The following is a 25,088-nucleotide window of genomic DNA, read 5'->3' on the forward strand; positions in this document are numbered from 1 at the left end:
AACAGCCTCAGAGCCAGGACCCCACAGAGCCTGCGGGATCAGGAGAGAAGCACACCCTGTGCATTGGCTTAGGAGGCCAGACAGATCCAAGCTCAGGAGGGAGGGAGTTCATGTTATAAGGCTGGTGAACTAAAGCTCGTAAGGTTTAGGTTCAATTCTCAAATTCAGCTATGAGCTTCCCGTGGACCCTGGGAAAAAATGCTCTCTGTTCCTCTGTACTTTAGTTCTTTTCTATTAAACCATCTCCACCATCAAAGAAAAAGCTGTCATTGCATTTTTGGGCAGTAATTAACACAAAGTGGCACAATTTTAGGGACACCCCAGTAGAGGGCTGGAGCGGCTGAAAGTGAACAAGAAATGCAAGCGGGTCTGGATGTCATGGTAAAACTTAGCTAAGGGTTGTGAGGTCTTTTTTTTTTTCCCAAAATGAAAACAGGTTTGAAGTACGTGAAATTTAAAAACCCAAATCAGATAGAGCAGGCTGAAGAAATTAAATGTAAATATTCTTCCTGATCTTGAACTGAGCCACCTACAAATTGTAGAAATTATTCATCCAAACACGTCAATCTATTTTGAAATGCTTGGAACAGCGCAAATTCTCGAGCTATATTGCCGCCCTTTATTGTAACAGAAACAGTTCAGTAAATTGTGGTTATTCCCATTCTTAACATATGTTTGTTTACTAACTTGGCAGACACCAACCAACACGTTCATTTATTCAGCTTTTTACTTTGCACGTAACATTGTTTCAACATACAGCTCTCTAAAAGGTAGTAACTCGGGCTGTTATTTACACATTGAGTAAGGCTGAAAGCCTGTGTGAGAATCAAGTGAAGCATCCCTCTAAATGCTGAGCAACATCCCAGCACAGCAGCAGTCTTCTGGGGCAGTCCATACAGTAATACGTTACTAGAAAGTCAATGGGAAAGAGAAAGTTTCTGATGCTGCTTCCTTTTCATTTTCTTACGTTGGAGCAGGGCAAAGCCAGAGTGGTCCTGCTAACATTATTCAAACCATCTTTAACATAGAAAGCCCCAAAATAAACAGTTTTTTTTTTCCGTGTTCTCATTCCGCAGGTTTCCCACAGATTTATCATACAAGTAGCTGCCACAAACCTGCCAGGGTCCTCTGTTATACAAAGCAATACCAACACAGAGCTTTCATGTCCTGCGGAGAGGACGATTCGAAGTGCGATGGAAGCTGCCCGTTTTCATGTATATTATCAATAATGTGATTTTGGTTCTAGCTTTAGTGTTGTGGTGTTGTATTTTTATTTCAGAGAAATGCTTGGAATGCTGTTATTCTGCACCCTAGGGTAAGCGATTTGGATGGAGTCAGGGTACGCATTTCAGCTGACAACTTTGCACAGGAAAGGCTTTTAGGTCCCTTACACTTACAAGCATGCTGATTTCAGCAAGGAAAGCTTTGGCAGGAGCACAGTCTGGAGCACACTCAGCAATAACATTATTTAGTCAGAAAACAGCTTGTGAACAATAAAGCAATGCAACTCGGGCTGCTCCTCCTCCGAGACAGAGTGAGCATGAAGAACATTAATCCACAACCACAGAAAGGGAGATACAGCCAAGAAGAGAATGATGGCAGGACAAGGAGCCAGGTGTCTCTCCTCTCCTCTTTCATATCACCTGAACTTGGCCAGCAGAAAATCTAGCCTTGTTTAAGTAGAAGCAACGCTTTCTATCTTACTTGGATCTGCAGAAATTTGCACCACAACCTGCCCAATCAACATGAACTCCCTGCTAGACTGGTGCAAATGGCATCAATTGCAAACAGCTGTTATTAATAACAGCAAAGGATGAACTGATGCTCACTAACTCTGCCTGTACTTTATCGTATGATGTGAGGAACCTAAGAAGATTCCCAGTTCTCAGATGCTGTAAATGCTGCTTTCAAAGCAGTCTTTCCAATTTGCTATCAGAAAGCAGTACTTCCTACTCAGCCCTTTTTCAGGCTCTCTTGCTCTTGCAATGCAGAGCTGCTACACAACCTGAAATTCAGATCTGGACACAGATCGAATACGACAACTAAGGTATCAGGTCAGAAAGAGATGAGAGAAATGGACTGGTAGGGAGGATAAACTACAAAATAACACAAGTCAGCTTCAAAGGAATTCCTTAACAGTATAATCTTATTCTGGAATCCCTCCAGAAGGAATCTGACCTTTGGGATTCCAAGACATGCCTGTGACCACATTTTCATAATTTTTTTCCTATTCTTTTACAGTCCTTTGAGGTATATCAAGCAAGTTTTCTAACATAAGCACAATATACAAAATCCCAATATGTATCTGCCTTTTTCACTTTGATTTCTGGCTTGCCTAAATGTGTGTTATACATCTTTCTACCAACATTAATTAATACTACAGCAAGTAGTAAAAGTAACCATAGCTTAATAGTTAATGTACTGCCTTCTGGGTGAGTAGGTGGAATTCAGATCAAGGATACTTTTCAATCAAAGAAAACAGCACTTTTTTATGTGAAAAGATCATGAAAAAAACGTGCTTGACAATATCTGGGAGTATGAGACTGTTAATAAGAGATGAGATGAAAATGAACATACAAGAAAGAAGTGACTATAGAAAGACATAAAAATAAAGGGCATAAAAAGAGAGATGTGACCAGATAAAGGAGAAATAAGCAAGGCAAGAAAATATGATTAAGAACTGGAGGAGACAATTTGTCAGTGTACATGGGGAACGAGATCTACATGATTTATAACAAGCTCATTGCAGTCTTCGGAGGTTTTTCCATTGCCTTTTACAGTTTGGAGTGTGGTCCAGAAGAGCAGAGAACCTGATCAGCAGAATTCAGGGGCAATGCTCTAACTTTGTCTGGTATGTCATTCACCAGTCTGTGTGCTCAGCTACCAAGGTGAGCCATCAGTGAGATGCCAAATTCAGAGGCAGCCTAATAAATTTTGCTTTTGTAACACAGCTTTTGAAAACAGAGTCTGCTGCAGGTAGGCTGCAGAGCCACTGCAAAGCCACCATTGTGACATGTGAAAGGGTGAAAGGGCTTCAAGTAAAAAAATATGGGAACACTGTAATGAAGACAGGATGGCTGAAGTCCTCCTTGCCCATGGAGATGGTTTATAAACTCCTGAGGTCTGTGACAGAACAATTACAAAGTCTGATTTTCTTGTTTTGGAATGGAGACACCCTTACCTTGCAGGTACATTTCTTCTCCTTCTGTGAACATTTGGTTGCACCTGCTGCATCGTGCACAGCTTGGATGATAATGCTTGTCGCCTGCCTGAACAAAAATAAAAAGGAAAATGAGGGATCAATGTGTTGCACTGGTTTGTGAGCACTCATCATTTGCTGACAGACCACTGCCATTTTTCTTCTAGTTCACCTGTTACAATACAACATTCCCTTCATGATGTGACAATAGCTATGAGAAACTAAGATCTGCCACACTGCTTCAGCTCAGAGGTCTATCTAGTCCAGTACCCTGTCCTCAACAGGGGCCAGCAGCAACTACTTGGGGTAAAAGGCTGTAAGGAACAAGACAATACAGAACAGCTTTTCCTCTTCACACTTTCCCATTCAAGTAATCAGTGGTTTAAAAATTTCCTGGCTGAACTCTATGTCACAATCTAACTATTCTCCATGATTTGCCCAACACCTTTTTTAATCTCCAGCTAGACTGACCAAGGCAATGAATGTCACACTGCACAAGTTAGATATTTGTGTAAACCTGCTGCCTCCTCATTTTGTCAAACAACATGTATTTTCTCACTGGCTCCATTGTTATGGATGAATTTAGACAATGAAAGACAGTTTTCAACCTGCCATTTCATTCCTTGGTCTTCTTCCTGACACTGCTGACACTTCCTGACACTGCTGTCATTAATAGACTGAGCTCTCTAGAGCCACTTCTGGGACCATTAACTTAACTCACAGCTGCCTGACTTCAGAAGCTACACTAGCACAGACAGCATGAGCTGATTGATGTAAAGATGCTAAATACTCTAGATCCTGTTACCCAAATCCAAATCCACTGAGCCATTCATTCTCTTAAATACACTGATATCCATAATAAACAAAGCTGATCAGATTTCAGGCCTATAAGGACAGGAAAAATCAAGGCACAAATATTAATGTGATTTCTTCTCCTTGGGAGACCAAAGCAACCAATGTACTAACTTCCTTGCATCAGAAATTAAGCATGCAATGTCTACATCAAGCTTTTTTAATAAAAAAAAAACATTAATCCTAGAAAATGACCCCAAGTAATGAATTCTAAAAATCTTTAAAATTGTACCTGGCTTTCCAATCAAGTTAACGTCAAATCCTTTTTCACAAAATACCCCCTATCGACTGAGATGTTATATGCACAAAATATCTGTTTACTCTGTAGCTGAGTTGCAATCAAATCCATATCCTACTTCATTATACTCAATACTGTAACATGTCTAAATTCAACCTTTCCTTATGTCTATTGAGATGAATAGCAACATATTTTTGGTTCACATTTGACACTGATTATACAGGCTTAGTATTTAAAAGTATTTATACAAGATGATGAAGTATATGGATTAAAGTACCTGACATCTACCAGACAACCAGATCTTCCACCCAGCCCTTCCACAGGTAGAGTTGCACCATTTGAGTTTAACGTTCTCATTTGTTCCTGCCTTAGTAGTGTAGTACCTGGGTTTGGTTTTAGGGAAGGTTGGGAAAGGTAACTATTCATAGAGACAGTGATGTTTGTGGATATGACTATTAATCTTTTGTTATCACTAAAAACAATTCCTATCCAGGAATCTCAGCAATGGCCTCACACAAGGCCAGAGCAGAGGACTCGGTGCGCTGTTAGTTTACCCACACACTCGCTCTTCAGTTGCAAAAAACCTGCACTTCTCTTATTCAGATAATGCCTTTGCTGTTGATTCCTGCTCCTTACAAGGCACCATCCACCAAACAGGGGGACTAATGTGATTTACTGGTTTTGCACAGCAGATTTAGACTTAACAGGCAAAAAAGGGGCTCTGGAAAAAAAAGGAGAATGAAAAGTCACTACAAGATGTGCCTGTTCAGGGAAGAAAAGCTAATGAGGAAAGAAACACAGATCTGATGCTTGACTTGCAGCAACAAAACCAATATTGAACTGAGAAGGAAAAACACAGCTAATGCTCACTCTCTTTCTATCACTTCCATTATTGACTGTCCTCTTGGACTCTCTCTAGTAATTATTTAACCCCTGAAGTGTCCCATCAGTTCCATTCAAGACTGGCACCAAACCGCAGCTATTCTGATCTTAAATGCAGATGTGTAAAGAACAACTACTTGTATATATATATGCAGCTTAGGGCTGTGAATATTGAACAGGGTTCAAAGGTAGATCTCAAAATCAGACAGCTTAGCTCTCAGTAGAAGCCATTTCTGCACTTTCTGCTTCATGCAAACAGTATCGTACATACAGAGGAACAGCAATTTTATCTATGTTCAGTAAAAAAATAAATCCCAACTTTTGAGCATTCCTGAAGTTCTTCAGCAGAGTGGGACCCACAGAGTGACTTGTCACAAGTGATTTCAGATGCATTTGATTTAAAGATGATGGCAAATCCAATGTCCTGGGAACTGCTCCCAGTTAATGAGATATAAAAAATTCCTAAGAAGGCTGAATCACTGCCAGAAAGGACCTTCTCCAAACAGGAAGACAATAATTGAAACACAGATTTGAAATAATAAATCAATAGTCTTTTCTGGGGTCTGCCTGTCTCATCCAAGTAAAGAATATCTCTGCAGCATAACTGTGCAGCTGCAGTTATATTCTTACCTGAACCTCTGAGATATCCCATCGGAGGTGGGATTGTGTCCTGTGAGATGCTTGCCAAATTCCCAGATACAAAGGACTGAAACCTTTGTACGGACGTATTACCAGATGAAGTAGGTTTTATAAAGAAATAATTCCCTACCAAGGACCCAAATGCTCACCTAAGGCAATGTAGTTTTAAGAAAGGTAGTTAGGATCCAGCAGAGATACCCATATTCTGAGAGGACCATGGCATACGGATAAAGAAAATCACACATTCACACCTGGACAGTTTCAGCTTCTGTTCTTCCAGTCTGGCCTTTGAGGTGCGTTGGTTTTGGTTTGGATTTCTTGGGGCTTTTTGTTGTTTTGGGGTTTGAGTTTTTGGGAGTTTTTTGTTGTTTCTTGTTTAGGAACAACAAAGCCATATTTGTTTTATTATGTTTTAATCAAATGCTGCACTTCATTGCCATAAGCAAAGGGTCCAATGCTTTGGGTTTTGCACAGCTACTCTGGCAGTCCTACTCTTCTTCCAAGTTTCCTGCTCCTTGTTTTGTAGGTAATTCACAATAACTTTGGTCAGTTACTTCTATTAGCTTGATCCTAATAGGGTCTGTATCTTGTCCATCTAATGCTAATATTAATGAGTCTTTCACTTGTCGTTATCATCCAATAAACATTACACTTATTTTTCTCCTCATCACAAAGCTTTTCTTGAAGATCCTTTAGAAAAGGGTGCCTGGATTCAAGTACTCGTCTGTAAATTGCTAGAAGCAGTTTGCATGTTTTTAAAAGCCAGGCTATTTATAGGAGAAACAAATCCAGAATTCATCATAACATTATGTGTAGACCTGCGGCCTCTCGGAAGATTTTTTTTCTGGAAAAATTTTTGGTACGCTACTGTCAAGAGAATATAGTTTAAATGATGTACACGTCTTTTCAAAACAGCCAGAGAGATTGATTTCAAGTTTATCAAATCTTTTGCCAAGGCTGAAACAACTGGCCAAATTTTAGCCTAGTGTGAGTGATGATGAACGAACACCACGCCCCAGATAACAGAAGTTCGCTAAGTCAAATTGCTAACACATCCTGCACTGGAGAGGTTTTGGGGAAGTTTATGTACCACGGCAGTTGCAGTTGTTGCTGAATGCCTCCAAACCAGTTTCAGGAGTTTTCTGCCTCAGTAATGTTTCTGTGACTCTGGAGTGGAAGCCTTTCTTCAGTGGGTATCAACTGGAAACCAGTCTGCATCTCAGCTAACTCAGAGCTAATCTTGCCATGCCTGACTTGCTGTGATCCTCTGAGAAAACTGGTTTGCTAAAGATCAATCATTTATAATGTATTAGGAAAACCTTTTGGATCTACAAGGGGATGAAATATTCACACATTTCAGACATCTGCTCTTGCCCAGTTCTCAGGCTACTAAACCCTCACTCGGTATGTCTGATGTGCAGCTTCCTGTAATCTTATGCTGCTGTGCTGTGGGCTGTAAGGTTTATATCTCAATCCTGTTGGCAGTAACACGTAACATTAATTCAGTGCACATTTGCCCTGAACATTCTTCAGCCAAGGTGCCAGAAGGTTGCCTTCTCCCTATGCCTCACTCTCCTTCTCAAGTTCACTTCACATCCAGAAATCCTTTACAGTTAGCTTTGTTACACAAGGACTTCTCCACCAGCATCTTGCACCCTGTCAGCAGCAACAAATCACTTATTTGTTCAAAATACAGCCATGCAGCCACCAGGGTTTGATCTGTCACATTGCTTATGATCCCCTCGGAATTATTTCAGCTTTGGTTGAGGTCTTCAGGACAATCCAAACCATCAAGTGCAAACTCTGACCCATACCTTAGAGGACTGTCCCTAAACCAAGTTTGAGTAAGCTGAACTATTTGCTGTGAACTGTTTGGTTTTGCTTAGCTAGAAGTGCTAAAACTAACCAAAATAATATTGAACAGTATTACTCTTATTTTGCATACAAATTCTTAAATGGAATTGAATGAATTGACAGCAATTTCTTGTCAAATGAAATATTAAACCTATGTGTTACTGTCATGGCTACAAATTCTCTGTTAAATCAACTGGCACTTGCATTTGCAGTAGAAGAACAGAACATCAGTTATCAATTTATAACAATATACAATCTCTTCTGACTTTCCTATTTATCTTCTACCCACACTGACAATCTAAAATAGGTTCTCAGATTAAATCCCATTAGAACACCACAGACAGAAAAATTCAGATTAAAAAAAGTAGTTGTATATACTCATTTACCAAATTCTTCCAAAGCCTTCGAACTGCAGAATGAAGGAAGAGTGGCCAAAGGTATAAGTGTCGTTATAAATGTAAATATGTAATGTTAAATTTGAGTAGCTTTCCATGGTTCTGCAAGTCTCACTGATTTGCAGTTGAGCAGTGATATATGTATTCTATCAATTTTCTATATACTACTAAGTATACATACTATACACGGTATATACATTATATGCATCTTGATGTACAGAAAAGAAGTTTTAACATTATTTCAGATAGTATTAAGGTTCTATTTATTCTGATAATTTCAAGACTTATACTGGAATCAAGTCTTTAACAACACTGAGCTTCCATTTCCAAATCTACAATGAAGGTTAAATAACATTTAATGTCCTTCATAAAACACTTTGGAGAAATACTACCAAGGAAAGCCATTACAGAAATGTATTCCTCATGACCAGGCCAGAGAATAAAATCATGGAATCACCTCTCCTCTGAGGCTTACACATGACGGTTGGAGGCTGAGTAACCACGATTCGTGGACGATGGGCTACAAAGGGGAGCTGGCTGTGTATATTCTGCAGAGGACATGTCCTAAGTAACATAAGCAAAAGTACAAGCTCTATTATGTATTATAACAATACCGAGGCCTGTAACGATAGTTGATAATGAGAAACCAAATTTTTCACAGATCACCTTTTCAGACTCAGTAGCTGTAAATTTTCAGCCTTCTTCCAGCACACACTTAAATGACTTCAACTTGGATATACAAATCCTCCTTAGCTGATGAAACCAACCTGCAACGCCATTTTAAAAGCCACTGTGTACTGTTTACAGAGGGCTCCCTCTAACTGGGTGTAATAACCCTGTGCAATTGTCCAGAATGAGAAAGGTCATGGAACGCAGCCTACACCAAGCTTAAAGAGACCTCCTGCAGTTTAAAAGCTAAACTAAAAGGCTGGGCAGTAGAGGAGGTATTTTTAGCACCAGTTAACACAGTTGAGCACAATGCAATGAGCTCCTGTACAAGCCCTTCTTACACTGCTGATGCTTCAACCTCTTCAAAACGCACACAACGCTCATTTGCCTTCACTTTATCCAGATGCCTTTGGGGACCTCCTGAAGCCACAACTGTACCGATACTCATAGATGTCCAGGAAGGCAACGGTGGGTATCGCAAGAATGATCCCAACCTGGGAGCTACAAATACAGCTGGGTGTGAGCTTATACACCCTGCCCCAGAAACCCAGCATCAAAAGTGCCTGCGTTGAGCACACAGACAGCTTTAACCCCATGGTAATAGTACTTCAAAAGCCAAGGACTGTACTTTCCGAGTCTATTCCCTCTGTCCCCACTTTCCACAGGACTAACTTTTATTCTCTGAGTGCTTGTAGAGCTCTAGTCTGGTTAAATAAATGTCTTCCTCTTTGGCGAACGTGAGAGTTGAAGATTTCCTATTACTCATGCCTTCAGTTCTGTCCTTCCTTCCAGAACAACAGTGAACGAGAGCCAGAGAGAACAATAACAAGAATCCCGCTAGGAGAGCTCACATGCCAGTGGGTCTGGTAGAGGAAGAACTAATTACCAACAGACATTTTCTGATGGCCAAAGGACACAATTAAGTGCATATTTGTTGCGTTACATTTGCACAGCTGCACTCACTCACTCTCCATTCAGAGATATCTTACCAGTCACCTGACACACAGCTATTAAACATGTAGAAAGCTCCACTTTGCTAATTCTATTTAAATACCACAAAAACTGCTATGTAGTTGAAAGAGTACATTTAAGAGTAAAAGCCCGCCTCCTCTCTTCTTTTCCTTTTTTAAAACTTTTATGAGCAGGTATAATGGGCCCATTTGATGGACAAACCTAATCAAATATTTAGTTCTACCATAAGTGTGAGGAGAATGACCTGATTTCTTAACTCTCTAAGGACTAAGGAGCAGCACAAAGAATAACTCAGACTCATCTTTTAAACCCTTTAAGGAATGTCATGAATTGTAAAACAGGAACTGTGGCAGTAGCCTACCATTTTCCAGTGAAGCTTTATTTTAATTACTTGCAGAGGTCACAGAACCTTCAACCCTGTTTGATGTTCGGTATAACATCAAATTCCATTGTTTCCTTCTCTGCAGGCTTCCGTGATCTCATGAGCGGCTGGAACAGCACAAACACTATGAAGACCCAAATTTGCCTCTAATAACATCCTGACCCAAACTGTACACTCATTTTTCCCAGGCTCTTATCTGTTTAGCAAGTCACTACAAATATCTGTGCTCAGATACAAAAATAAAAGTGCAGCTCCTTTGCTTCCAAAGGACTTCGAAATCTACCATAATTTTCTCTGTTACTACCAAAGGAAGGGAAGTGTAATAAAATGTAAACGTTGAAAATACTCTAGACTGATAAATCCTTGTTTGATATGTATCTTTAAAACTAGGACCTTCTAGAGCTGTTTTTAACACTACTGTCACAGTATCTCAACAGAAACATCTCTCAGCACAGTCTCTGCCTCTGTTCAAGCTGAGCGAGGCAGGAGCAGCGGGAAGCAGAGCTCACACTGGCAGTTCCCAGGCTGATGGGGCTGCAAGACACAAGACACCACACTGGGGGACAGTGGGAAATGGAGTGTGAGGCCGTGACTGTAAATCTGAATGACAACGTGCATGCAAGAGACGTGGAAGACCCTCAGAGCCTTCCACCGATTGCTGTGCTGCCTTAGGTAAGCCAGAACTGCACCTGTCCTCCTGCTATCAACATTTTCACTGTTAAATCATGCCTGGTCTCTGATCTTTATATAAAAATACTTCCCAACAGTCACTGCCAATATCATGCTAGTGTATTCTTTAATGGACAGACTATAATAAACTTTGTAAGTTACTAGTTTTAATTCCATCAGCATACAATATTGTCATTAGTTGCAGCTAATAGCAGTGCAATTATTAGCTGCTTGGGATATAATTTTTCCTTATAGCAAAGACGTGAGCAATGACTCGGGCTAAATCCCCAGTTGTGCAACTGCTCTGCTGGCATGAAGAAACAGTCCTCATCGCAGCTGAACATCAACTGGACTTACTTTAGTAAGATCCTCACAGTCACTTGTGACTGCACTGCCAGCTCTGCTTTGAGCTCTTACTTTCCTGCAACATCCAACGTTGAGCAAGTTGCACCCGCGGGTGAAATGCTTAACTTCTAACCGTGGTCTTTATGGGAGCTATTAATTCTGTCTTCATGGGGCAGATCCACCTATTGCTACACGCAGAACCAAAGTTAAGAACTTACATTATCTACGCAGTTGACAGCTGGAGGTCAGTGCAAAGAAGGTAATTCCACTGAACTAAGAAATGTACCTACAGTATCCCGAAGTGGCCAGTTAGAATAACGTGGGCAGCTCAGGGGAGCAAAGCAATAGCAACCACATCTTTACTGTCTATTGCCAGGATTTCAACAACATCTCTGTCAGGATCCTGGGTTACGCTTATACACAGAGAAACCTAATCCCAGTGACATGTGAACACGTAGTTAATCAGAAACAATCCAGGGGAAATATAGGTACAAGATTTTATTAAGTTTCATTCCAATCTAATTACAATACAAATCTGTGAATTCACTGCCTCCATTACCCTTATTTTAGGTACATATGAGGGCAAGATCCAGCATCCAACATTTCATTTTCTGTTAAACCATATTTATTGCACGTTTGGTTTTTGTTTTTTGTTTTGTTTCGGTTTGGTTTTTTTTAATTTTGAACTTCTCAGCAGCAGGTATTTGGCAAGGCCTGATACAAATCCCTCCTAGATTTCTCAAAAAGGCTGGAACAGGTCCAGTCCATAAGTACAGGTGTGGACTTTCTATGTCTTCTGTAATCTTTAGGTTTCAAAAAGCATTAGAGAACTAAATATTCCTTTATCTTGAATGCATTTTGTCCAGCATGGATTTTTGACATGAGAAGATATTTCACAGCTTTGTCAGTCAGCAGAACTAGAGCTGACCTCAACCTGCTGAAATTTAGCTGAAAAAGTCAGTAACAAACCTCCTTTGTATCTTAAGCAAAAAACCAACAATTATTTTATAAATCATTGTCTTGCACCTGACAGCAGGTAATAAATACTAGACCTCATCCTAATATTAAAAGGTTATTTGCAATTCCAAAAATTAGCAATTATCCACATTCTGATCATGATTTGACTGCATTTATAGACAGACAGAAATAAAGAGCAGTTATATGTGCACACATATATACGTGCATGTGGAATTTTAAAGGAACGTACATATTCCTAGATCTTAAAGTAACCATAACAGGATAAACCCAGGAATTTTTAAGATGTCCTACTGAAAGTCCCAAATTATGTATTCTAAAATACAAACAAAAAAGTCATCATGGTCCATACGCTTGACGCACAGAAAAATCATGAGAACTGAGAAACTATAAATGAAAACAAAACAGAAAAAAAAAGATTAAAAAAAAATAATCACAGATCAGGCAAAGATCCCTGGAAAGGTGTAGATGAAAAATTATGAAAAATGACAGAGAAAAGGCAGGAGTATTCAGGAGGTGTATCTTTCTCATCGGCATTCAAGATATTTTTCCTGTTTGATACTGTTTATTGAGCAAGATTTATTGAAGTAGTGTTTGCTGTGAGTCAACATTTACATATTGGGAGACTTGAATAATCTGTACTCAAGAGTCTTAAGAAAACTGTAGCGGGGCAGTTCTGTGACAGATGGATGTGTTAGCAGGGGAGGCTCTGCTGAGCCAGATCCCTCTGAGATGACTTCCTTCTACCCACAGCATGGGGTACCTCCACTACTGGCCAAGACAAGAATACAAAACCTTTCCTGGTAAATCTGCTGATGACTCAAAGACAAGGACTGTTTAAGCTATCTAAAAACCCAACATGTATATTTTAATAGTCTAATGTAATACACAATGTTTAAGAAAGCAGGGCCCTGTGAGATTGAGGGCCCTGTGGTGGGCAACAGCAACTGAGAGATGCGGTTTGAGAACATCATTAATGTTCTCCCAGAAAATGCTCTCCAAGTACCTGAAACGGCTGTCATGTATACAAAGGATATAAAGATACTGCAACACCACCATCATAACACAGACGAGGGGATACATTGGGTTTACAGAACAGAGTTCAATGAAGAACCACAAAACAACATAAGCCCTAGGCTGCAAACCTGAAGGGCTCAGAGTCAAACCATTATTCCGAGAGAGGCTTCAGAGACGAGTAGCTCACAGTGGACAGGAGATTAAAAGCAAAGTAAGGAGATAATAGCAGGAATGAGCATGAGCTTTTCAAACCCACTGAAAAAACTATGACAAAAGCAAAAAGCTGGTTAGACAAACTTAACTTCAAAATCAGTTTCTAAAAAGTAATTTAAGCAGCAAGAGGGAAAATTTGTGTTCTTATAATCACACTGCAGGATAATCGCCCAAATGATAAGTTTTCATTTGGTCTCTAGGGAAAATCTCTATGATTTTGAAAAAAGAAAGTCAAGCAGTCCCCCTGACCTCAAAACCCATTCCAAAGGGCTTTACACAGAGAGAAGCTTTGACTCATGCATCAGACTGCTCTTAGTGAGCACAGGTCTGAACCAAACGAGCAGAATAATTAAGGTCAATTAAAGTCTAAGGTTATACTGGAAAAATTTCCAATAGAGTTAAATCAGCTCACATTGAAAAATTTCCTGAGAGCTGTCTTGGCTAAGTAGCAAAATTCCTGGTTCAGCAGGAGCTTTGCTGCTAGGATGGAGTTTTTCTTGATGTGGCTTGTGGTTCAGAGAGACAGTTCAAGTGCAACACCAGAAGTTCTGGGGCTGGATGTGCTGCATCAGCACTGGGATTGCTACTGACCCAGAGAGTCCAGCACCAAGATGGGGCTCTATAGGATGAGGAAGGTTGAGAAAATGGGTCAGTGTAGCACTAGACAAAATGAATGTCAACCTGGTCAGTGGGCAAGTGCAAACCACTTCCTATTGATGAAGCAAGTGAGAGCTTGGAAGATTCAGCAACTCACCTTGGATCAAAATTAATGCTTGCAGCAGAGCCAAGCAGAGAACTCAAATTCTCCAACTCTCAACCCTGCCGGACCTCCGCGTCGCACACCACTAGAACTGTAGCTGATTTTCTTGCTCATCTAACACAAAACTGTCTTTCCAGTTTTCTGTCAGAAGGCTGTTTCAGGAACTGTGCAACCTTTGGCATGTGATTTCGCAAAGCCTGGTCTCCATTCTGATGTCTGCTGTCAGTTCAGAGGGAGTGTCCCAAGAACAACAGAGAAATAAAAGTTGTGAAGGCCAAGTGAGAGGGGAAAGAAACTAAGCATGAGGTCACACACAGTACATCCGTTGAAAATAATCAGAGAATATAAAACAAAGGTAGCCTGTAAGGAACAAAGTAGACATGAAGCACTCAATTAATGCTAATTTGTACCTGGCAGACTCATAAATTATTCTAATAGGAAAACATGTTAGGAGTGAATTAAGCAGGGAGTATTTATTCTGTTAGTGACTAGAGCCTGCTCTTGTAGCAAACTAATCCTAAAAGTCACTATCATTCCAACTATTCTGATCCAGTAATGCTTTAAAAAGTCTAAAGAATGGATTTTATCCTTGATTTAACTAAAATGCTACCTGCTACCTTTGGAAATCTCCTCCAGCAAAAGGTCACAACAAGCAACAGATGACAATCTGGGGAAGGGATGTATTTCCTTCAAATATTTTTCTTCCCAATCACATTGCTCTTAACTCCAGAGCCACCCATTTATAATCATGAGTCTGGATTTGACTACATCCAGACATTTTGTAATTCTAGCCACAATGTTTATGTTATACTAAATTTAAAATGGAAATATCAAAGGGCATCAGGGTAAGCAGCGGACAGTTGGCGCAGAAAAATAGTTGTCTCCTTTTCAAATAGAACAAGTTTGAATAAATGTCAGACCACCAATATGTACTCTGCTAAAGGCAGAACCTTTTCTTCTTAGCAGAAGTCCATTTTTTTGTCCAATTCCATAGAATCATAAATTGTCTAGGTTGGAAGGGACCTTTCAGATCATTGAGTCCAACCATCACTAAACCATGTCACTAAGCACCATGTCTACCCCTATTTTGAATACTTCCAGGGAGGGTGATTCAACCACTTCCCTGGGCAGCCTGCTCCAATGTTTGATAACCCTTTCGGTGTAGAAATTTTTCCTAATATCCAATCTGAACCTCCCCTGGTGCAACCTGAGGCCATTTCCTCTTATCCTATTGCTTGTTACTTGGGAGAAGAGACCGACCCCCCACCCCTCTAAATCCTCCTGTCAGGCAGTTGTAGAGAGCAATAAGGTCTCCCCTCAGCCTCCTTTTCTCCAGGCTGAACAATACCAACAATCAGCAACAAAATAAAACAAACCCTAAACAATCAACCACTCCTCATAAGACTTGTGCTCTAGACCTCTCACCAGCTTTGTTGCCCTTCTTTGGACTCGCTCCAGAATCTCAATGTCTTTCCTGTAGTTTTTTTGTCAGTTTTCTCACTGCTGGTACACGTGATTTCCAATTACAGACGTAAAACTAGGCAAGCATACTTTTGAATCCTAGCTGACATGAAAATCCCATCACAATATGTCAGGGCCAAGACGCAGAGATTTTACTCTCTACCTTGTTTTCTTCAGCTCCGTATAAAATTAAGATTCCTAGTTACCATGGGAAAACTGCTCCAACAAAATAATTATGATACAACATATTAATATGGTAACGAGCAGGAAAGAGGTGATGGACAAACAGCAGAAAGGGATACCTAACATCATTTGCTGCCATTCAGTTTTCAGCCGAGTACAGGGTCTGCTTGATTGTTGCCTCAACAGTAGTTTAAGGGTGCTGCTGAGATAAGTCTGCTTAAAGTTTTTGACTGCCTCACTTCTTAGTCTCCTCAATGCTAGGAAAAAACGTTTTCCAGCCAAGATGCAACTATTTAACAGACTTCAAAGGAACAGCAGATCCAGCTGTATGCATAACAAATCTCTCTCTCCAAATCCTACATACAAAAGTCAATTTCTTAACATTTTAGCTCATCCTCAAATAATTTATGATACTCATTTCAGAGCTCTCTGCAATACAACAAAACATCCCAAGCTACTTTCACAGTTTGAATGCCAGTGTTTGTGTTGCTTGTGATGAAAAGGTGAATCTCTTTGTGTGCTTTTTTTTCCCTCTCTTACAAAGAAACAGGATTGTAATGAATGTCATGTATCCCAGATATCTATCCAAAGAACTATTAGACCTGTATGATCTTCTTATGTAGCATGAGCATGTAATTAAAGTCTACCCATTTTGTGCTCCAGGTGGTCATTTCAAACATTTAATCACCCACAAAATACTTGTGTATTATATTTCTTCAACTGTAAAACACCTGCTCAGTAAAGACAGGTGTTAATTCTGTGGACATCAAAGTCCCTAGAGATTCCAGACATACCTTTCTTTTTTGCCTCTGTTTTTCTTTCTTTCCCCCACCCAGGAAAGCACCCTGACAAAGGAGATAAAAGAGAGAGGGACAGAGTCCTCCCAGAGCGAACACTGCACACAATACCCGGATGGAGCCTGTTACAAACAGGTGACAGCTACAGACCTGCCCCAACAGGCTCTTCTCCTCTCCTCAAGTTTCAAACTTGTTATTGCTGCATTCTTCCCAACAATTACTTTTTATAGGGGACAAGTCTAAGTCCTATCCTGCTCTTCTAGAAGTCAGTAGAAAACTCTCCACTCTTAAGGACTTAAAGTGGGACTTTAAAATGAAAGATCACAATCCTGCAAAAAAATATTTCACCACTTCATCCATTTTTCATTGTGATCTCAATCCAGGAGAAACAATAAGTAACTGGCTGAAATAATTTCATATTTTTTGTCTTGCTACAGAGTGCATTCTCACATTCCCCTAACGCTACGTCCCAACTGACAGTGAGACTGCAACACTGGAGGAAGTTTTGTTTTTCGGTGTGTAAGCACACTGGTGCTTCATTTTATATCTGTGCTGTGGGTGATTGTGGCAGGCAGCATTAAAATGCAATGCAGCGGTTTAAAAGATGAACAGAAGCAGCAACGGGAGCTACAAAATAAAAAGAGAGTATTATGTTTTCCCTAAAGCAGACTGTTCCAAGACCGTGTTTCTGCAGTGACAACCACGCAACTGAATTCTTAATACAGCTATGGAATAAAAAAAGTAAAGTCATCCAGGTAACTTACACTTCCAGTCTAAGACGTGAAAAAGCTACTTGTTTTAAGTACCTTTTGTTGTTACTGGAATACATGCAATGGCTAAATGTCACAAAGGCTGCTGTTGGTGGCAAGAAACTTTATACTAATACAAAAGCCTCTACTGAAATGTCATTATAAGGTATTTTTATCAGCCTGCAGAAGATATTCAGTAATATTTAGTGCAAGAAACACACTAGAGAATATTTAACTAAATCAAAAAGGTAAAAGCTAAAGATGCTGTGCTAGGAAATATAGATCATAATCAGCAACACTGTCCTCAAGAAAGCAATTTATACAGATAAGCCACATTTTTATAAGCACCTGCAAAATTTCACAAATCCCTTTGTGGCAATAAGGAAGCTTTAATGGGTTATTTTTTCAAATTACTTGTTACAACTTGCTCTTCTTATTCACCATCCCTACATCCTCTCAACATTCCTCCCCTTCCTATTGATGTTCAAATTGACTGAAGGATGGTTTCCAAACCACTGCTGAGAAGTTAATGCCTTGTGATTATGCTGCCATAGCAACCCAACTTCTGTTAGGGCTCTGTCAACTTCAGATACTCTTGTGTCATCTTTATGTGTCAAGTCTTTCCCAACTACAGATAGCCCTCTTGCCAAATTCAATCTTTTGAGATGGTGAGGGTGTGGAAATGGCCAAAATCCTGTTAGAAAGATTTTTACATGAAACAATTTACGTTGTTTTTTTTTTTTAAAGTATATTTATTCTAAATTTTTGACCCTGTGCATGGTGTGATTTTCTAGGCAATTACATTTAGTATATTTTTCATCAGGGAAGGGTAGTCTAAATTTAGTTAAATCTATGCTGCCACTCAGCTACATAGACAACCTGCCTGAACCATTTACCCATATCCTGAGTTATTATTAAACTTTTCAACTCCCCATTTTTATGTAAAAAAAAAACCACATTAGGAAAAAAAATAAATCAGTGTTCTACATTAACTGATAAAACACGTCTCAGCAAAAAGGCAGGGAAACTAGAAACAAACTCTAACCTTTTTTCTATGCAACAAATCACCGGAAGTGATCAACAGAGTCAACAAACTATATTAAGAAAGATAAAGAATTGTATTGTTCCTCCATACAGCAGCAATCAGTTGCAATCAGAAGCAGCCTAAGCTCTCTGCCATTCTCCTCTCTTCCTGGCAGTTTAAAACCACGTTAACTGCACTCGCTTTATCTAAACCACAGCATTACACACAGCCTTTTGAAAAAATCCTTCTGGTGCACAAGGACAAAAGTACAATTACCCTATTATGATACCACTGGCAAACTATTCATTCACATCACAAAGTTGCACACCCTTATCTCCCCCTGCCCCCCCAAAGAAAGCCATGACCCTTTCCAGTTCAGATCTAGTTTCACAGGAAGGGGTTTACCTTCTGACAGCAATTCTTCAGTCTAAGTCCATTCTCTCCTCAGCCCGGCAGACAGACTCCCTCCAGCTCCGTTCAAACTTGGAGCATCACCAGAAGCGATGTGCGGATGGTTTATGCTCTCATGGAAGCTGCTCAGAGCGAAGCGCCTGTGACTGCAGAGAGCCCCGAGCCTCACTCCTCCTCTGCTCCCGCTCAGGCGCTCCGCGGCACACACCCACCCCAACAACCGAATAACCCTCCCTGCACACTAAACCCACTCCAGCAGGAACTCAGCCAACCCATTCTGCAGAAAGCAAAGGGGGAAGAGCACCGGCCCAGGCAGGGGCAGGACCATTTCTCATCACTTGTGTGTCACTATTTGATGTTGATACAATTCAGAGCATTTTTTCCTTGGGGAAGAGGCATCTGCTGAGTATGAAATCAGCGCTCTCTTTCTCTGGAAGTTATTAAATATTAACTTCCACGGCTTCTGAAGAATTTATACATCCTCCTGGGTGTTAGTCTAGTTTTGTCAGAAACAGTTACAGTGAGATTGTATTGTAGTCCAATTCAGATTAGTGCAGGCAGAGTGCTGGGGCCGCTTCTCACGCTGGTACCTGTAACCCTTTATCTTATTTTTGCATTTTGCATGAGATGATACTTCAGACGCATTCTATGAACATCTGATGAATTTACAGTGGGCCCTGTGCACTGACCCTATCTCATCTCTCAACAGGTATTTCCCATAATCAAAAAAACCCTGTGGTCTACAGCACACACCTGTCTAAGAGGGCAAGCAATCACAGCACGGGCTTCTGCTTTTTCTTACCATTTACCTGGGACGGTCAGGCAACATGTTCAAGTTTTCCCATTTATAGTAACAGCAGTAAAATTATACACAAAGCAAGCAAATAAGAGAACTAACAAAGCATGCACTAAGCTCCACAACTGCTTCTTGTGTGCTCTGTAGCCTTTTCCCCTGCATTTTTATGGTGTGTGAAGATGGCAATGGTGACTGGGAGATACTGGTTGAGAGCAAAGTCTTTCCCAAGCCTGTAAGACAGCCAAAGCAGTAGACGTGTAGCACTACAAAACCAGAATGTTAATACATTCTTCAGGGATGTTATTTTATCACAACTTTAACATACCACCAAAACCAAACCCATTTGGATCCACCATATCATCAGTCTCTGTTCAATTCATCAATTTCTCAATTTATAAAAGTGCTTAAAATTTTACATCACCTCAACCTGTATTACCGGTACAGGTTGCATCATTTAAAATCCGGTAAATGACACAGTTTGTCATACTTCCTGCATAACCACTATGAAAACAGGACTGCTAAATATTTAATTCAGCAGAAGAATATATGGTAATCTTTCATTTAACATTTCTGAATGGAATTGAAATAAATCTCTGTTTGTTTTAAGAGACTCTCAATCTAGAAAGCATATGGGTATAAGAACACAGGACCAGATGCACGAATGTACAGAGGTATCTAACTAAACTCTGTGCTGCAGGCATCTTTGCAGAGAAGGGTGATATTTTCATGTGAGCTGTGAGCCTAAACCTCCCTAAAATAAATTACTTAAATATGTAGGAGTTTCCCTGAAAGTCAATCAACTGAAGCATCTGAATACTAACTCACATGAACAAAGTTGCTTACATGGTTAAGTGTTGACCTTCTGCACATCGTTGGACAACAGAAACAGGCATTGTTTGGATAAAGCATTTACAGTTGGTATGGGAACCAGCAATGTTGTTACTGTCATTTAGTTGTTATTTATTTATTTAGAACAGACCCATTCACACATAAAGAAGCAGCAGAAACTTCTCTGAATCCCTCACAGCACATGTTTCTAAATCTAGTTCTGAAAACAACACTTGAAGAAACTTACAGGCTCCTCTCGTTCACATTCCTTGCCTCTTAAATATGGATACAGTTTCCTTACACAACCATAGCAGCTTTTGCTGATTTTTGGGTTTTACCCCTATAATTATAGTTATATATTTCTAACTTCAGAAGTCAAGGTGTCTCAGAATTGACATCTCTCTGAGTTAGTTGCAGCACAGATGAGACATCTTAAAATTCTGCCACATTAGAGTAACAGTATCTACAAGTACTAAACCTCCTTCAGGTTAAATACCACCTCTTAAATCACCACCCCTCTTTAAAATCAGGGGAAGCTCAGCATAAGTTACAATATCAAAACACATTTAGAAGTTGACCTTGCAGGCTGAAGTCAAGGGAGCCTTCTGGTGCCCTGGCATTTCCCTTTCGAACTCCATCTGTTAAAATGGCATTATGCCACCCTTTACAAGGTGGGGTGCAAGTTCCAACAGTGCACAGGAAACAAACACAGGGCAGGAAGCAGCCCATCGGAACAGGACCTCGAGGTACGCAGTGCCAGGAGAAATCACACCGTTGCTTTTTATTTGCTCATGAATATTAAGCAAGCAGTATTATAAAAATAAATGGGTAGAGTAGCAAGATGGTTGATGGATATGATAGTGGATATATACATCTTGAGCCCTAGATCATGAGATCAAATCCTGTTCATATCAGTAACAGGCAAAAAAAGTGAAAATTCTAAGACCTGAATCTTATTCTCAGGCTTTCTGCATGATTTAATGTAAATTATCCACCTGTTTCTGCCCTGATGTCTTCTTTCTGCAGAACTAAAAGAATGCTACTAGAGAAGTTTTGTAAAACATTTTGGATAAGCGGAGATTAATTACATGGATATAAGCATGATCCACTATTCTCTGAAGCCAATGGAAAGCTTCTCATTAATTTAACATATATTGAATTAAGCCCTGGAAGGAAAAGTTATATTGTGTATGATAATCACATTAGACAAAAATTATTTAGGCCAGAATCTTTCAAATCCAGGAGGTGTTCAAGGCCAGGCTGGATGGGGCTTTGAGCAACCTGCTCTAGTGGGAGGTGTCCTTGCCCAGGGCAGGGGGTTGGAACTGGATGATCTTTAAGGTTCCTTCCAACTCCAATTATTCTGTGATTCTATGAAATAGCTAAATACGTGCTGAAGTTTACTTAGGTTTGTGGTGTTACACGTCTACACAGAAATTTGCAGGACTAGGATCAGATGGGCATCTTTCAATAGGCAAGCCTTGAAGCTATGACACAATAGCCTAGTGGAAAGTCTATGTGAAAGTCCTCACTCTCACTATGCTGTTATTGCCTGATAAAAACGTTTTTCACCAGAGTTAATTGGACATGAGTAATTTTTCATAAATAAAGATTCCTTTCTGCTGGAGAAACACAAGGAAGAACACTGATCTCTGTTGCCTTGACAACATTATCCTGATATACTCAAGTATTAAAGTATCCGCTATACTCAAGAAAGTTGCAATATCATTTCACATTGGATACTTGGTACATTATTGGTTTGGCATCCACTCATCTATCATCTCCCAAGTCACAGGCGACAGGACAAGAGGAAATGGCCTCAAGTTGCACCAGGGGAGGTTCAGATTGGATATTAGGAAAAATTTTTACCTGAAAGGGTTATTAAGCACTGGAATGGGCTCCCCAAGGAAGTGGTTGAGGCACCATCCCTGGAGGTTTTCAAAAGACGGATTGACATGGTGCTTAGAGACACAGCTTAGTGATGTGGGGGTTCTTTTTTGTACAGTTTTCTTTTGTTTTTTTTATCAGAGTTAGGTTGATGGTTGGACTAGATGATCTTAAAGGTCGCTTCCAACCTAGATGATTCTATGATTCTATCTGTGACTATTTCCCACAGAAAGTTATGAGCCAAATAATACATGAGAAATATCTCAGCTGACTTAAATGCACGTGGTATTTTTACTGTGTATTTTCTTGACTATTGGAAGTTGTTAGATCTATGTCCTAGAAAACAGAGAATTCTTCCATGATATGTAGATATTAGTAAAATAAGTGTTGTTTTTACAGTAATGCATTTTGAAACTGAGCAGAGGGATCACCTCTAGGGAACGCCTGGAGGAAGTCCATCCGCTCAAGGCTTGAATCTCAAGGTTTGAACTCAAACCTTGGCCTTTCTGACAGGCTTTGCTGAGGGTGCCCACCAGGGGCACAGCCGAGATGCTTCTGAGATGAGGACTCTTAGGTCCACGAGGCGTGGTTGTCTCTCTTGCTGGCTCTTCATTGCAGAAGACTGAAAGCTTGATTTTTCAGAGCTGCTGAGCCATACTGAGGGATAACAAATGAGCAGGAACTCCAAGCCTGCAATGTTGCAAAGAACCTCAATTTCTCTTTAAATAAAAAAAATACTCTGTTACTGGAAAAATAAATACCACCAGCCTCTGTGTACCCAAAGCTAAGTTTCATGCTTTCATTTCCCTTCAGTTTTTCTATAGACTGGCCCAGACGTAGTAAGAATAAACAGAAAATAAAGCAGCACTACCATGGCATGCTGATAATTGCTTCTGATCCATTAGAGAGAAGTGTTTGTATACAATGTACTATATACTTCCCTCCAATCTCTTCTAATCGTTTCTTTGGATGAAGATGATGAAACAGTATACTCTGCTCCTGACATAACACATTATTTTATTGACAAGTAAAATGAAAGATACTGATCAGAGAATGTACTACTGCTATTTTTATTAACACAGGCAAAATACAAGAAGTTGTGTTTTTTTCCCACCAGAAGTTAGTAGGTATAACTTGGGCTGGTCAGTGATGCCATAACCTCTACCCAGACAGTTCCTATGGTTGCGCTACTTCACACCAAGAACATTGTTTCCTTCCCAAGAGAGGCAGCAGGACAAGAGACAACACACATGATATAAATCATCAAAAATACCCAAACATTGCCAAAGAAAACAAAGAGGGAAGACAGTAACCCTCCTGTGAGAATCTCAAGCTTTATCTAAATTAAAACTTCAGGTGTACTGGAAGGTTGTGGGTGATTTCCTGTACAGGATAAGGAGATTGTTAATTGTCCCTTCCCAAATAGGTCTGTTGCCCTCCCTGAACTGTGGCATCCTGTTCTGTGAATTATCTCCATGGCCCTGTCGCTGCTTCCGATCTCTCATCTCTGTTGTTACCAGAGGATTTATGTCATCCTTTAGACTACTTTTTCTCCCCAAGGGGACACATGTGCTGATACATGATTTTCTCATCCTAAGTTTTGACTTATTAGTTCCTTTAATCTAATTTAAAGGCATTAGCACTGCCCCTTTAGAACTGTGCATCTCTGATAATGTAAAATGTTTCTAGGAGGAGCCAAGAAACTAGCCCACAGTTCTGATAAATTGCCCCGATTATTGAATGTTAGCTGCTCACCTGTATCTTCTGATCTTTTCAAGCACCACCTGTGATTACAGAAAGTGCTTGAACGTCTCTCCTGCAGCTGCCTTCCCAGATGATACCTGGAGAACTCTATTGATGGACTACCTGGGCTGCTACTGTATACTGCAATGCAGTTAAGCCAATGTTTGAATGGCCTCCCTGATCATGCAGTATTAGTTTTTTTGGTGAAAGTTTCTAAGGACTTGTCCAATCTACACCTTTCAGATAGGAGTCAGCCTTCAAATGGCATTTAACAGATTAGGAAAGAGTTGCAGTATACGAGCAATTCAAGTTTAGAGGAGTTTGGTGTTAGTTACACATTGAGAACTATTGCCGCCCTCTACTGTGTTATTATGGGTTGTGCCTCTGATAATCAGTGAAAGCCACAAATATTTAAGCAAAATTTCTAGTCTTACCTAGAACTTAGCATGCTTAATATTTCCATGTATTGATAAGATCATTCAAAAGATCTGTTTCTAATTTATCAACATACTTTGATTCTGCAGGGGCTAGGTCAAATGGAAAAATCTTTATCTTTTTCCTATGATTTTGACTCTTAGAAGAGGTAGATCCTTGCAAGCGGCTGGATGTGTTTCACTGCTTCAGCAAAATGTTGTCTCTTCTTCTGATAATAAATAGCCATCAGAAGAGTAAGAACTATGGAGTAACAAAGCAACCTTGTGGCGAAAAGGACTGCATCAATGTTCAGCCCGGGGCACAACGTCTCTGATAACATGAACTTCAGCTTAGATTATGATGAAGAGCTAAATCCTAGTTCAATTGAACTAATCTTTCCTTAGTCTCAATTTATTCAGTTCTGAAAGGATACAGCTCACAATCCTCTCAAAAAGCTAGGCTTCTTTCTCACTGATGCTAGGACAAGTAACATGAGTGCAACCTTGCTATAGTCACATCCACTACACAACAGGCTCTAAATAGGAGTATCTTATTTCTTCCCAGTTCTCCACAGATTCCAATAACCTCCTCTTATAGCATTTTGATCTCCATGCCTCTGCATAGGTTGCATTGCTTTTAGGATAGAGCACTTCTGTGCATCTAAACCAGTCTTAGAATTATTTTATGCTTCCCAAGCTCACAAATCCAATTACTTCTCTCCTGCAGTGCTTCCT

At 40.0% G+C, this 25,088-nt stretch overlaps 1 protein-coding gene across 8 annotated transcripts in view; it reads right to left on the reverse strand.

Annotated features, from left to right (window-relative positions):
• Nucleotides 1–25,088, reverse strand: part of ABLIM1 (actin binding LIM protein 1) — a 104,887-nt gene that overhangs the window by 46,385 nt on the left and 33,414 nt on the right. For all 8 annotated transcript variants that reach the window (XM_074158905.1, XM_074158904.1, XM_074158903.1 and 5 more), the window contains one exon: nucleotides 3,182–3,269. In XM_074158905.1, the coding sequence (XP_074015006.1) occupies nucleotides 3,182–3,269 (88 nt within the window). The remainder of the gene's footprint in view (nucleotides 1–3,181; nucleotides 3,270–25,088) is intronic.

The sequence above is a fragment of the Numenius arquata genome, chromosome 15 (assembly GCF_964106895.1).
Source record: "Numenius arquata chromosome 15, bNumArq3.hap1.1, whole genome shotgun sequence".
NCBI lineage: Eukaryota > Metazoa > Chordata > Aves > Charadriiformes > Scolopacidae > Numenius > Numenius arquata.